This window comes from Melanerpes formicivorus, unplaced genomic scaffold (genome assembly GCF_026170545.1).
Source record: "Melanerpes formicivorus ecotype bairdi unplaced genomic scaffold, bMelFor1.0.p_v2 SCAF_16, whole genome shotgun sequence".
Classification (NCBI taxonomy): domain Eukaryota; kingdom Metazoa; phylum Chordata; class Aves; order Piciformes; family Picidae; genus Melanerpes; species Melanerpes formicivorus.
In genome coordinates this window covers 4,949,974-4,965,184 of record NW_027142368.1, presented here as the reverse complement: position 1 = coordinate 4,965,184, position 15,211 = coordinate 4,949,974, and the positions used below count along the sequence as shown (strand labels likewise).

The window sequence follows — 15,211 nt, the reverse complement described above, 5'->3', positions numbered from 1 at the left end:
TAACTACGGTTGTCACTTCATTCTGCAAAACTTCAGGTCTGCATATCAAGCCTTTTGACAGCAGTTTTTTAATTCCTTTTTTTTTCCTTCTTAATTTTCTTTTTTTTTTTACAAAAAAAAAGCCTGGAAAGTATGGCTAAAATGAGTAAGTCAAAAGAGCTCCTACTCTGCAGGAAGCACACTAGATGAAAATTTGCAAGTGCTGCATGCCCCAACAGTTAACGGTAATGTTTAATCACAGAGAAGCTTTTCTTCATGTGCTAGAATTATTGGTGCACTTCTGTACACAAAAGGAAAGTAAAGATGCAGCAACACACAGGTTTTGTAGCATCTTGTTGACAGTGTGTGACTCAAGCTGCGCCAGGGGAGTTCTAGGCTGAACGTGAGAAAGAAGTTCTTCACAGAAAGAGTGATTTGCCTTTGGAATGGGCTGCCTAGGGAGGCAGCATCACTGGAGGTGTTTAAGAAGAGACTGGATGGGATGCTTGGTGCTATAGTTTAGTTGATTAGATAGTGTTGGGTTGGACTCGATGATCTTGAAGGTCTCTTCCAACCTGGTTAATTCTATTCAAAGGCACAGACAGAAGTACCATAAATCTCACATATTAGGTTCTTACTATCTCACAGAATCAAGGTTGGAAAAGACCTTTGAGATCATCAAGTCCAACCTATCACCCAACACTATCTAATCAACTAAACCATGGCACTAAGTGCCTTGTCCAGATCTTCCCCTACTCATGTTTGGATCTGCTGCCCGTGTACCAGGATCAGAGAACTGCTCTTGGTAGACAAGTGCAGCTCTCCTTCTGGAAGAACTCTCTCTTCTCTTCTCTTCTCTTTACTGTTCTTTGTAACTCATGCACATGTGCCTGTAGAACAAAGGGTTTCCATCTCATACTTGTATTGTCTCAATACTCACACAGAAGAGACCACAGAGTTCATTGTGGCATGGACTGTTCCTGTTTAGCTGTAGGAGAGTTCAACTCTGCCAGCTAAACCCACTGGCTCATCTTCAGCCCAGCAGTGTCCTGGCTTCACACAGCCTGCTCCCAGAAGCAAGCCCCCTCCCACATAGACAGATGGGTGGGAAAACAACTCAAAAAAAAAACCCTCTGGGTTCTCCTTCTAAAGGAGCAGAGATTGTGGCAACAGAGGGGCTATGTACTTGTAGTAGCAAGAGTAGGAAAGATAAGAGTTTGACCTGAATTCCATCACAAATAAAGCTCACAAACTGCCATGTGGAACGGAGTTTGAATTGCGTACACTATTTCTCATTCAGCTGTTTTGCTGTCCTTTCTTTGGAAGCACAGTTAGGAGGTACTTCAGCACATAGGTTTGTCTGCAGAAATTCAGAGAGCAGCACTTTGGATTTTTTAAAAACTTAACTGTGAAATGTCTGTCATGAGATCCTGGGATGCTGTGGCAAATAATTCAGTTAACTGAAATTCTGCAAAGCCAGGAAAAGAGAGGAAGTGGCAAAAAATAGTGAGTAGTGAGGTGAGATTTGGAAGATCTGGAATTGCTGGCATCCCTTTCCATAGCTATTGCTTTAGACCTTTATCCGGCTTAAAGTTTCCTTCCCTCTTTCTTTTTTCGGTGTTTCTGGTTACCATATGTGCTTAAACTTACATGGAAGGTATCTGAGGCTGTGCACCATTCTGCTCAGGCAATTCTAAATGGCTAGAAAAAACCCAAACCTGCGTAAGAGGAATTCAGTTCCTTGTAATAACATGAAACAGCTGGAGAGATTCGGTTGTCTCCTTTAGTAGCTAAGAAACCTCACTGTGGGCAGGGTTATTAAAAGGAACTTCCTTGGAGGACTCAGGAGATGCCTGGTATCTAAGTTCATCTTGGAAGACTGTAATGGAATGTTTATGTTTATTTAGAATAATACATTTAAACATAGGATTCTATGAAGGAAAAGGAAGTTTTGCTGCTCAGGTTAGGAATAGTGCGGCCAGCAGGAGCAGGGAGGTCATTGTGCCCCTGTACTCTGCTTTGGTTAGGCCGCACCTTGAGTACTGTGTCCAGTTCTGGGCCCCTCAGTTTAAGAAGGACATTGAAACACTTAACGTGTCCAGAGAAGGGCAACAAGGCTGGTGAGAGGCCTTGAACACAGGCCCTATGAGGAGAGGCTGAGGGAGCTGGGATTGTTTAGCCTGGAGAAGAGGAGGCTCAGGGGTGACCTCATTGCCCTCTACAACTACCTGAGGGGTGGTTGTAGCCAGGAAGGGGTTGGCCTCTTCTCCCAGGCAACCAGCACCAGAACAAGGGGACACAGTCTCAAGCTGCGCCAGGGGAGGTTTAGACTCGAGGTGAGGAGGAAGTTCTTCACCGAGCGAGTCATTCGTCATTGGAACGGGTTGCCCAGGGAGGTGGTTGAGTCATCAACCCTGGAGGCGTTCAAGAGGAGATTGGACGTGGCACTTGGTGCCATGGTGTAGTCATGGGGTCTGTGTTGATAGGTTGGACTCAGTGATCCTCGAGGTCCTTTCCAACCTAAGTGATACTGTGATACTGTAAAAGTCCCTGCCAATAAGGCAAACAATTTTGGGGCAGAATCTGAGTCCTGTATTCATAATTCTTATTTCTTTCAGTAAGTAGTGAGGAACTGTTTCTCTTTCCAGTAAAGATTTTACCATGGAAAAATCTTGTCCTTTTCCCCTTTGAAAATATATATGCACGTGAAAATACCGAGACATCATCTGCGATAATTGTGATTAGCTTAATTACTTTCTGTATAATTGTTTCTCAGGATGACCTCCTTTTTTGTGGCTCTTACTCATTTATTTTAGAGAAAAAAAAAAGACTACTTAATTGGAATAGTAAGTGACAGAGACAAAGGATATGTTACAGGAAGTAGGTCCAGTCAGACATTGACTGTTGGTGTTATATTTTTAAGATTTATGGAGAAAAAATAATTTAAATTGATACAATACCTGTGTGCAGAAGGTAATACCAACAACCAATATATTATTTCCAAATCTGTTGAGTTTCTTTATAGAGGATTAGGTTATATAGTGTGGGGACTCCGAAAAGAAAATAGAATTGTGTATTGATGCCTTTAGAAATATTATTTGAGGGCAATAAAATGTTCCCTGAAATTCCCTCCTGAGTGGAGAAAATGGAGTTTGTTTGCAGTAATTGCATTTTCTAGCATTTGCTTTCGCACTTTCCAATATGAGTTAAGCCAATTGGAACCTGTGATTTCGTTTTGCTTATTGGCAAAAGTACCATGTAAATTGATCTGTGATGCATTTATAGAGAATGCTTTGAAATTTTTGAAATAGAGATGGCTTTTTCTTATTAGATTTGTGTAGTATTAGGGTTCATTTCTATATTTTAGCCTAATGTAATAGTAACAAAAATGTTTCTTCCCAATTTTGTCTTAAGTTCAAGGAGAACGTTTCCACTTAGCCCCACTGGCACTGTGAAGGCAGAGTTTGTGTTCCCATTGTCAGCCTTGGTGTTCAGAATTCAAGATCTGGGTCATTTGAAAGCACACTGAGCCCCTGGTATAGTAAGATCTTGATCAGAAAAGAAAATGTAAAATTCTATTAGACAAAACCCATCATACTTCTATGTGTTTGCAGTATACATGCACCTTAAACTACAGGTGGCTAGATGCACATCTCACAATAAGTATAAATTGTGGAATCATAAGTTGGAAAAGAATCATTCAGGTTGGAAAAGACCCTTGAGATCATCAGGTCCAACCATTAATACTGCTCTACCAAATTTGCTACTTAGCCATGTTGCTCAGTGCCACATCTAAATGACCTCTAAACCCATCCAGAGATGGTGACTCAGCTACCTCCCTGGACAGCCTGTTCCAATGCTTGACCACTTTTTCAGTGAAAATTTTTTCCCCACAGTCTAGCTTAAACCTCCTCTGATGCAGCTTGAGGTCATTCACTCTTGTTCTATCCCTAATTACCTGTGAGAAGAGACCAGCACCTACCTTTCTCTATTGTTCTTTCAGGTAGTTGTAGAGGGCAATAAGGTCTCCCCTCAGCCTCTTTGTCCTCAAACTAAACAGTTCCAGTTTCCTCAGCTGCTCTTCATAAGACTCATTCTCTAGGCCCTTCACCAGCTTAGTCTTCTGTTTAGAGGAACATCCTTCAGCTCAGCCAGACAAAAGATGTTACTGCCCGAAAACCTCATCGATTTTCCTAAGTGAATGCTATTTCATTTAAAGAACCTCTTTGAAATTGTGCACATAGAGCGCCAGTGCAGTTGTTGTAGTCCTTTATGTGTTGCTTTGCTATGGAAAAGAGTAGTGAGAGCTGTCATTTCTGCAAGAGGCTGTTTTAAAAATCAAAGGGAAAAAAATAAGACTATTGCCATTTCCAGGGAAGGTATTGTTTTCAGAATTTGCTAAATTCCAAGAGAAGTGTCTTAGCTGCTAGCTTTTTGTTTTGTTTTGATTTAGGTGATTTTTTTGGGTATATTTTGTCTTTTTTTTTTCCTCTTGAAAGTTTCATGGTTTAGGTTACGTAATTGCAAGCCTGAAAAGAAAGCCTTTCCAGCCTAGCAAGCAGTCTGTGGTGCTGCTTCTGTTTCAGGTTTCATGATTTTAAAGTCAATTTGGGGGACTTTTTACACTTAAAGTTGGCAGCACCGTGAGCTGCAAAATCCGGAGGCTTTTTTATTTTTGAGGTTAGGCTAAACAAAACCGTCAGATCCTGCCTGTTTCAAAACAAGTAAATGTCATGTATTAATTGATAAAATTTTAGTGAAGCTTACACTATATGTATAAAAAGATGTTTGAATAACAGTAACCCAGTGAAACTCCAAACAGCTTTGGGATCAAAACACAACACACGTCGGAATAATGCTAAGGAAGCTGTGGAACGTTGAAGTGAAACAAAAGATTGTTGCTTATGTTGTGCTACGTACTTTTGTTTAACAGAGAGGAGAAGGATATTAATCACAAACAGTTACATTAGAATAATGTTATGGTTGAGACATAAATGCATAAAAGCAAGGAATTGTTACCAGAGCAGGGCGTGGTTAAATCAGACCCACACTTAATCTAGGTTCTGCAGTGTGTATGGCCCTGTGGCAGGGCTCATACTGCACTTGGCGGTGTTACAGCCCAGTGTTGTGCAAAATTCACTGTATTTACCTATGGAGAAAGAGCAAGTGAAAGCACTTGGCACTAGGTACTGCTGATTCTGCAGTATCAGCCTGCTCTAAGTGCCCGCCTAGGTTAAGTAGTGCCCGCACCAGCAGTGGCTCAGAGAGGGCCGCATTTGCTGCGGTACAGTGGTACTCTGTAGATGAGTTCTAGGTGCTGAGGCAAGATTCACTCAGTACTTCCTTGCTTTCATGGGTTTATGACTCAACCTTGGCATTATTGTAACGTAGTCTTTTGTGTTTAATGTTTCTTAGACTTGGTTTTCCATTGCCAGCATGGAAGAAATCCTAATGCATGAGTTTCAGAGGAGAAGGTAGCAGTCTGAACCTGCTGTGTGGCTCGATCGCAAGTGTGAGTATTAACGCTAGAGCTGTCAGGCCTTGTGAAAATTAATGAAGCCTGACGGTTACAGAGTGAAAGGTCAGAGGCAGAGCTTGCACTCACCTAACATTTCTGTTTTGTTGTGTCTAACAGCGTTTTCAACAAAGGGGAGCTTTAATGTACAAGCTTCAGATTTATCACAGGAATTCAAGGGTCTCAGCCTTTGCATCTCCCTGTGCTGTGGTCTAATGTTTTCTTTGCATAAAGGCAAAACAGTTAAACTTGCATTCATCTGCTCCTCTCGCTGTGTTGCCCTTGTGTGTTTTGCCTTTATTTCTCCTTCTCTAAAATTGTCTTTTGGAGGGGAGGTTAAAAAAGGGGGGCCACCCCTGAACCAGTGATTGTTTAAAAAGCTGGTGGAATCCTTTTCATCAACCAGATTTTGAGAGATCTTGTACTTCAGTTCATTGTATTTCTTTAGAAGCATGGTCTGATTTTGTGCATGTTCTGTCTTTCATTTGCCTGTTTTTTTGGTTTGGTTTTGGTTTTTTGTTTTCTTTTGTCTTCTTTTAGTTTTATTCTGTCGATTTCTCCAGTCACAGAGAGGTAAAATGCATGGAAATCAATGGGTTACATTTTCAGCCAGTATGTTGGTTGACATGTTTAGCTATTCCATCGAGGACTTTTTGTGAAAGTTGTTTGGTTGAAACAGCCAGAAATTTTCACAGTCAGCTGGACAGTCTTTTCCTGGAAAAGGTGTTTGAGTTTTCCTACCCAGTTTTGGATCTTAGTACTTGCAGGTGGTTGTTGGTGAGAGAAGTCCAACTTAGCGTGTGAAAGCTTGAGTCTCTCTAACTGTAGTTACACAGTCTAGCTCATTTCTTGCTGCTGAAGGAGAAATCTGAGCCTTCAAGATACTGTTATTTAAAAAGCTGAAAGGGGGCTGTGAGGGTTGTGATCATACTGTAAATGCTGGGAAGGGAGTAACCATGGCCCTGACGTACAGTGAGATTTCCCTGGGAAACCTCTGTGAGGAGTGACAGAGCTGCTGACCAGCACCAGCTTCTGCTGGTTGCCCTGACTTGCTGCTTGGACAGCTGTGACCAACTGATAATAACCTGGGCAGCTGTGGGGACTTGGCAGTTCATCGCAACAACACAGAATCTGCTCTTGTAGTGTTTACTTCAGGACACTTACGTGGTTTGTTATGGTGAATGCTCTATGACCAGTTTTGCTCTTTTGAAGAATAAATGATAAATCAAAAAGACCAGATGATTCTCTTGCACAGGTATCTCACTTGTACAGATTTTCCCTCTTTTTGAAGGGACTGTGATTTGTACTTCAAGGTTTCTCAGCACATTTCTCAACATATGGCCAAAGGGTCTATGAGGCAAGGAAATGGGCATGAAAATGCTTTACATTTCATGGAGGTGTTGTGTGGTTTGAATAGTTAATGTATATGTTTGCATATTCAGAGCTTCACATCAAAAGCATTCGTGTAGCATTTGTGTGTAAATACAGGTTTCTACCACCATGCAGACAGCTACTCTCACATTATTTCTTATTCCCTTACTTCCCTGTGGATTTTGTAGGTAACAGTAGTCAAAAAATAATGTGATTTTCTATTTTTATAGGGGCTCAGCAGTTAACATTCATTGCCAGACTCCTTTTCATGTCTGGCAGCTCCACAGAACTTGGGTTGTACTCATATAAAGCATGCCATTAAAATGGGAATGGTTGTTCAACAGATTAAGGACTCCTGGGATCAAGTACTTTAGGTGAACTTAAAAAAGCCACTGAAACACCTACTTACATAGGTTACAAAAAACCAACAGCCCCCCCACTAGTTCCCCCCTTCATCCTGTGTAATAGGTACATTAAAAGTCAGCCTGTTTTTCAGCTAGCACTTAAAAGTGATGTAAGTGGTTGCAGGCAAGCAAAAGACCTGCGTTGCCAGCCTGTGCAGAGCCTCATTCCTTTTGTGCTCCATCAGTTTGCGGTTGGATCCATTTCCTGATCTGCTGTGTTCTGTGGCCACCAAACCCTTGTGTTAGCAGAGGTGTGGTGCCACAGCAGTGAGGATGAATGCTTGAGGGACAAAGGTATTTGGGACTGTAATTGTTAAATGAGAAATCACAGAAGTCTTCTGAAGCTTCTATATTATTCTATTTGCTACAAAAAGCTAAGCTTTTACAAGTTCACTGGTAACTATCTTTGCCTTTATCTGAGCAGGACTGATACTGACCTTTTGTCTTCCAGACAAGAATAACTTGTCCAATTGCAGTATTTTCTTATCCATTGTTTACATTGTATCCTCACTGCTCTTCTGATGAGGGCAGATTTAAAAACATCTTGGCCAAAATGATACAAATGTGTATTGAAGACACACATACACCCCTTGTGTGTATACAAATATACAAGATTTCAAACACTTCAGTATAAGTAACTGTGCTTCACAGACCTGGTGCCCTAGTAATTTTTGGTAGCTGCAATTTTAGCCTTTTGCTCTCAACTGTTACACATTTAAGAATTTTAAATTTAAACTCAGGTTTTACCCTGAGAGTTGACAATTAGTGTTTCTGAAGTGCTCATGGCAGCAAACAGAACACACTTTTCCTACTTTGGAAAGCGATTCTTCAGCCTCTTTTCTAGATTCACAGTATAAATTAGAATGAAAAGTATGACTGATGCATGATGGAAAAGTTAGTAGTTAGGAAATTGGAGTAATCAAGACCAAATGTAGGCAACCAATTTAGGGAAGAAAAATGAGGAAATGCCTTTCAACCTGTGTATTGTGCTACAGCATCCCTCTCTGGGTACAGACAGCAGGGACGTAGATAGGCAAAGATTAGTCTTTGCAAGAGGAAACTGAAGCACCATGGAGTAGGAGATTTTGTGTGTGACTGTTTATGCTTCCATATTAAACACAGAAGGTCAGCAGGTTATAGACAAAGGACAGGACTGCCAAAAGAAAACTTGCCAAAATATTTCATAAGTTGTATCGGAGAGAATGTGCATTGCCACAGGGCTTTTCAGGAAGGGAAAACCTGTATGCAATGAATAAAGGGCTAATCTGATTGCAGGGACTTTATTACTGTGATTAGTGCTTTATAGTCCTTTCTCAGGGAAGAGGAAAAAAATGGATGAGACCTCCCCTTGCTGCTCCCTTTTCCTTAGGCCTGACTTTTGGTGTGTTTGCGTTTTGCTCAGTGTTGTGGCTCATCTTTTGCTCCCAAGCCAACTCCAGAAAAGGAAAGGAAAATGTGACTTCTTGTAGAGCTGGAGAATTCAGTGAGGAGCTAGGTCAGGCCCTGGTGTCAATCCTATAGTAAAGTATATACAAATCTGGAGAAAAGCACATCTTGTCTTATTGCTGGATGGGGAACCTGAATCTGCAGCCCACAGTGTTTACTCTCTGGCTTACAGGCCATGGGGTGTGCAGTAGCACAGAGCTAGAGTGTGTTAGTAGTTGTTTACAAACATTGGTCCCAGCTGGGTTGCTCCTCTGGGGCATCTTTTACCTGGTGTTGGTCCTTAAGTTTCATGGGGCCATTTTCTGAACTTTCCAGCAGCGCCAGGAAAAGGCTGTTTGCTCCCAGGGCTTCTCAGTGCCTTCCTGTATCTCAAGAGCCTCTGTAGTCTCTATGGCCTTAATAAATTTAACATCTGTCTTGACAGCAGTTGCCACTGTTTGTTTTTTTCCTAGTGATTTCAAGTGCTTATAGAGCATGTAAATGTTTAAATAATCACTGATGCCACAACTGGTTTGTCTTCTTGTTTCCTGTGTGTTGTCAGAGTAAGCACTCGTTTTCAAAATGTCAGGATAAAAACCCATTGACTTCAAGCAAAAGTATTCCAGACTTAATTGGACACAGTGCCAGCAAAATGCACTGATTTCGAGTCTACCAAACTCAATGGAAGAAAGTGTAATGTTTGGACATTTGGCCAGTAAGATGAGAACTCTTCTCATTTAAAACTGGCAGATGTTGATAACTTGGCAGAAACCTGAATCTAACTTCTCCATTCAACTTCTCTGAAAATTTTATCACATTTAGCTTGTTTTGGGGGGACAAGTGTATCAAATTTCATGCTGGTGGTTATCTTTTACGTTTCCTGAGAGAGTACATAACAGCAATTTTCACTTTGTGCCCTGGAGTCACAGAGAGTAGGAATTGTAGGTACCTGCCACATGGAGGTTTTAAATAAAAATGAATTGCAGAGCAGTGTGGAGAGATGGGGAGAGGAAGGAAGGAGGGAAAAGAACGAGGCATAAACTCTAGAGGAACATTTAGTGCATCTCCCTAAGCTTTTAATCTAATGCAGAGCTGCAGAGAGTTATGAATCTGTATGACCTGTAATTTGTTCACGTGTGAGGTGCCTATGAAGAGGCTGCTTGGTTTTTTCAAAGGTTTTGTAGCTTTTTGGTTTTCTATCCAGAATTGACTGATTTTACAAAGGTTATGTTTATAAACACATCTTGTGTTTATAAACACATCTGTGCTGTAAATACTGAAAAGCAGAGGGGTTTTGACTGGTTCTCCACAAGGCATGTTTAGGGGAGAGTTAATCTTGTGTTAAATACTTACAGCTTTACTTTCAAATTTTATTTCTTATTTTTTTTTTAATGAAATCCACAAATCCAAACACTTTGAAAGCTGAAAGACAGTTTTTAAGCTAGGAGGACTTTATTCACAAGAAATAAACAGCATCCTGATGCTGTATTCCTCTGGAGTACCATGACTGGAAGATGGACCCATAGGTTTCCACATACAGTTTGCTGCCTTTGTGAAGAAACAACAACCTCCAAACAAAAAACAACCAACTGGGAAAAAACCTCATAAAACCAAAACATGGTGAACCCAACCTTTTCTAAATGATTATTAGGAACAAATACTAAAATAAGTGATTTGGTGTAAGACTAAGAAATCAGGCTTTTGGTGCAGGCAGTAGAAGTTAGCTTAGATGCAAACCTAGATGTGGGACAGGTTGTGTAGAGGAACCTAACTTCTGTGAAGACACGACAGTATGGCACCATATTTTCAAGGGAGCTCAGTACCCAGTATATTTAGTTGGATGATATGACACTCATCCCTGGTACCAAGTGCTTCAAATCTGTCTCTGAACTAAAAAAATCTGGCTCTTGGTGGGCCTGATCCATGCCTTCTTCCAAACAATGGGAAAAGCTGCCCTGAATTTGGATGATGAAACCGGTATTCCTATCTCTGACCCTCACAGCAAATGAATTAACTACATTTCCTTTTTTCCTACCTTTTGTCTTATTTGCCTGAGTTTCATGCTTTCTTCTACATGTGTGCTTCTTACAGAAATGATATACTGCAATAAACTGAAAAAGTCTGTTGGAAGTGAATTGAAGCTTTGGAAAACAGCCTAGGCCTGCAATAAATGCCACGAACACAAATTAGGGAGGTTGGACTGCATGACCTTTGGAGGTCCCTTCCAACCCAAACTATTTTATGATTGTATAACAGATTAATTGAAAAAAACAAACAACAATGGCACTATGAGCCTAATTCTGTACCCTGTGCCTGGTACCCTCACCACATACTTGTGACCCATGCTGTGGTCTCTGGTCTGGCCGTCCAAGGTATCTCACTGACAGTCACTCCAGCAGTCTGGGACTCAGGATTGCTGACTGACCCAGTCTCATAAATTAAGTGGTAGGACTGAGTGTCACATCTCTGGCTAATCCAAATCAGTTTGTCATTAGCTGAAAGGAGCAGTGGTGGTTTCTGCCACTTTTGGAGCTGGTTTGATGGCTGCCAGCTTGTTTTGTTTAACTCTGCAGCGCACACTTTCTATTATGACGTTGCTTTGTGTGGCATTATTTTACAGTTTGACATAGTTTCATTCAGCGGAAGAGAAGCAGCATTAATAACTTCTGCTCGGCATGGAGACGCATACAGATCTTGGGTATTTCATTCTGTCACTGCTAGCTGTCTACTTATTGTGCCGGCAATGCTGGTGTGGGAGGAAAATGTGCTAATTAAGTCCTCTTTTTTGTTATTTCAGGAAACCTACCATATGAATATAAAATAGTGATTGCTGGGAATCATGAACTGACATTTGATAAGGAATTCATGGCAGACCTTGTTAAACAAGATTACTACCGCTTTCCCTCTGTGTCCAAATTGAAACCAGAGGACTTTGACAATGTTCAGTCACTCCTGACAAATAGTATTTACTTACAAGATTCAGAGGTAACAGTTAAAGGATTCCGAATATACGGTGCCCCGTGGTAAGTCTCAATTTAAACTTTCTTTGCTGTTTATTACTTGAACCACAGCAGGAATCATTCCTGTTGGAAATGCATGAAGCTGCTTTGTTGCGTTGCCCTTCAGAACAGTGTCAAGCGTGGCTGTGAAACACCACATGGGTTCTTTGGTGGGTGAATAGGCTATATTTAGCCACGTGTGTGAAGTAAGACAAAATGAATTGTAATTATTTCTCTTCTGCCTGCTGAATGACTTTAAAAAATTGCAGACTCAGTATCCACTCTGTATGGTGGATTTACTGCAGCGTCATCTTAGTGTGTAACAGGGAAGCTCTGTGGTGTTGTATGCTGTTTAGGTATTTATGTCTGTGGTGCTAGCAGATGAGTATGATAGCATTTAACATCCACACAGCACAAGGTACAGGGCAGCAGGTGCTTTAAGCGTTATTTCTAATCAGTTCTAGGAATTGTTTTCATTTGCATGGAAAGTTGTGATAACGGGATTTCAAGTCAGTTTTGATCTCATTCGACCCCTGTGCCAAGTACAAGCAAGAAAAATTGCTGTCCAGTTTTGCACTGAGGAAACTCTTCCTTGTTCTCTGTGTGGAGTCTTGGGTATCACTTCTTTTAAATTCTCAGGCTTACAACAGCCACAGTCCTTTCAGGCTCTATCAGAAGCTTGAACTTCAGTGATAATCATTGTGCTACTATCATGTTCTCAATTGTCAGCTGAAGTATATAAATGCTAATTTATGCACACCTATAAGAAGGGTTTATTATAAATGTGTAGCATGTGAAGTTTACTTTAAAGGTGAAAGTAGGAGAGAAAAGGGGAATGGCAGGGGTTGAATAAAAGAATGGGGCCAACCTATACAGAAATTTCCCCCTCATATTATCTCTATTGACTGTTCACTTGGCCCACAGGCCTTGGTGATTCATATCCCACCACACACATTGATGCTTCTACCAGTGCTTTGTTTCGGTCATATTCTGTATGCTGGTGCTGGCTAGAAGACTCTGATCTAGCTCTGTATCACATTCTTGACTGAAGCTACTAATTTTTAAATTTAAGTTATAGCCTTTAGCTAGTAGTTTAAATCAGCTGAAAAAATACTGAAGAACCTCTAAATCCTGCAGTATCAGCTAACTGGGGAAGATAATCTTAGCTTGGGTTAGGAATCGTCTCTTAAAGACATTTCAAAGTGACATTTTTAGTAATAGCAGCATATAACACAGAGAAGAAGACAGGGTGCATAAGGTAAGAGAAAGGTGGATCTGAGATTTGCTGCTAAGATTAAGATTGTGTTCAGTTTCTTTCATGTGTATGTCTCAGACTCAGAGGGCTTGTATTCTGCAGGCATCCAATGGTTGCAAAGCATAGGCTTCTTTTCAGAATTATTTGGGGCAGATTTTCTTGAACTCTGTTTACTACAGAGGTGCTGGAGAGATCTAGAGAGCATAAAATCCAAATTTAGGGATGAGAGAGCTTGGTATTTTGAAATGAAGAACTGTGTGACATTTATATGTACTGGCAAAATACAATGATCTTTTTTCCCCCCTCTTTTGCTTCCTGAATCCATAATAGCAATCTGTTATCCTTTTGTCTCCAACAAACTCCAGCAACTGCAATTAGAAGTTCTTTCATTTTGGAGATACCCACATGGATATAGAATGTTTGTTCTGAAATATTAAGGGGGTGCTACCTCAAGAAACTGAGTTGTTTTAATGGCAACAAATGAACAGCATATGTATTCCAACCTGGTCATGGAAGACTGTTCCTCCCTATAATCAATCCATTGGTAACTGGATTTTTCCAGTTAGTGATCAATGGGAAGTGATGCTAGATTGCTAGAAAGGCATGCTGAGCTTCTCTCTCTTAAAGAATGCTTAGTTTGTGTTCAAATGTAATAGACTGTTGTTGAGCATCTTTAGAGCATCAGTTGGTGTGGAGTTAAGGCTATCATTTTAAATACAGCTTTTTAGATCAGCTGCTCTGTGTTCAGAACATAGAGATATGATTGTCCTCATTCTCTCTGTTCCTGGAAAATGTGAAAATTCATCTAGTTTCCTGCATTTTGCTCTTTGAGAAGAAGGAAAAGTCACTTCAGATACTAGAAAAATCTGTTCCAAATCTGTTCTGTGCCTGGAAACTGAGACAGAATGATCAGACAAAGCTGTTAGCGCTTCTTAAATTTCTTTTCCCTGTCTTCTCCAATTACATCTCACTCTGCTATTAAAAATCTTCAGATTACCCCAAAGGAAGAGAATTTTTGGGGGTTTTGTATATATTTATGGCCTCCTTACCCCAATTAGTTCTGTCACAGAAGTGGAACACTGGTCATTAACCCAGAAGATGCTCCAACCCTAAAATTAGATAAGTTGGCATGTTCAATTTATGTGCATTTTTGTCAGTATTTCCAGAGGGGAAAGGAAAAAAAATCTCATTTGCTGGTAAAGCTACTGGTTTTAATTTAAAAAGAGGGATCAAACCAAGAATAACAGCTGTGATTCTGGAGGTTTCAGCCTGTCAAGGGTTTCTAAGAAGTAATTGCCAGAATACTGGGAAAACTGGCTATAAGTCATCTATCTATTTAGAAAATGTAAATTGCCAACTCAGTGTAACTACAGAAAAGAAATATCAGTCCATATTCATTACATGTTATTACTCATGGTATGTCTGAAAGCTTTCTAAAGACCTAAGAGGATTCAAGTAGTGCCTCCTAACTTACAATTTAGTAGAATTTGTATGTAGAAAATAACTTACAATACACGGGAGCATTCATGTGTATTTGCAATTGGAATGTGCGGTGGTGCATATCAACAGCCTCTAAGGAGCAGAGAATTTGAATTTAGCCTGATGGTTCTGAGAGTATTAAATGGCATTAGCTGGAGGGGAGTTGAAAACAAGAGTGTAAACCCCTAAAAGAGAAAAGAACAGGGGTGGGACGTGAATCATGTTCAGAGCTCTGCTCATTTTCAGAGGTGGAGAATGCAGCTGACATTTTCACACCTTTAAATAGGAGATCCTTTGATGTACCTTGAAGGAGCAAAATGGCTGAAGATTCTCTATTTGGTCTATAGATAACAATCCACAAATACATTTCCCTCCTTTCTCTTCCTTCTAACTGCCCTATGAACCTGGCTCGTTTGGTGGGAAAATAATTGATACTTTATGCAGTCAGAACTCTTAAAAGATTCCAATGGAAACATTTACACCTTTGGAAGTTGGAGATTAAGACTACTTACTGAACAGAACAAAGAAGTATGAACAGTAATGGATATATGAATTTTTAAGCTTTTAAACTCCCTCTGTGAAGTATCCGTAACCATAATTCATACTGATGGATCTGTGAAAGGGCGAGGAGAGGCTGTCTGGTTTCACTGCAGCTTCAGGTGCTGAATGTGGATAACTGAATACATGAGAGTGTTATTTAAATTCAGATGTTGTTATTTTAAAATATGTGTGTGTTGCAAAATTATATTTGAAATTGTTCATCCATGCTAAGGGCTGAATTATG

General features: G+C 40.4%; 1 protein-coding gene across 3 annotated transcripts in view; it reads left to right on the top strand.

Annotated features, from left to right (window-relative positions):
* Positions 1 to 15,211, top strand: part of MPPED2 (metallophosphoesterase domain containing 2) — a 98,882-nt gene that overhangs the window by 39,570 nt on the left and 44,101 nt on the right. For all 3 annotated transcript variants that reach the window (XM_068147842.1, XM_068147843.1, XM_068147844.1), the window contains exon 4: positions 11,492 to 11,717. In XM_068147842.1, the coding sequence (XP_068003943.1) occupies positions 11,492 to 11,717 (226 nt within the window). The remainder of the gene's footprint in view (positions 1 to 11,491; positions 11,718 to 15,211) is intronic.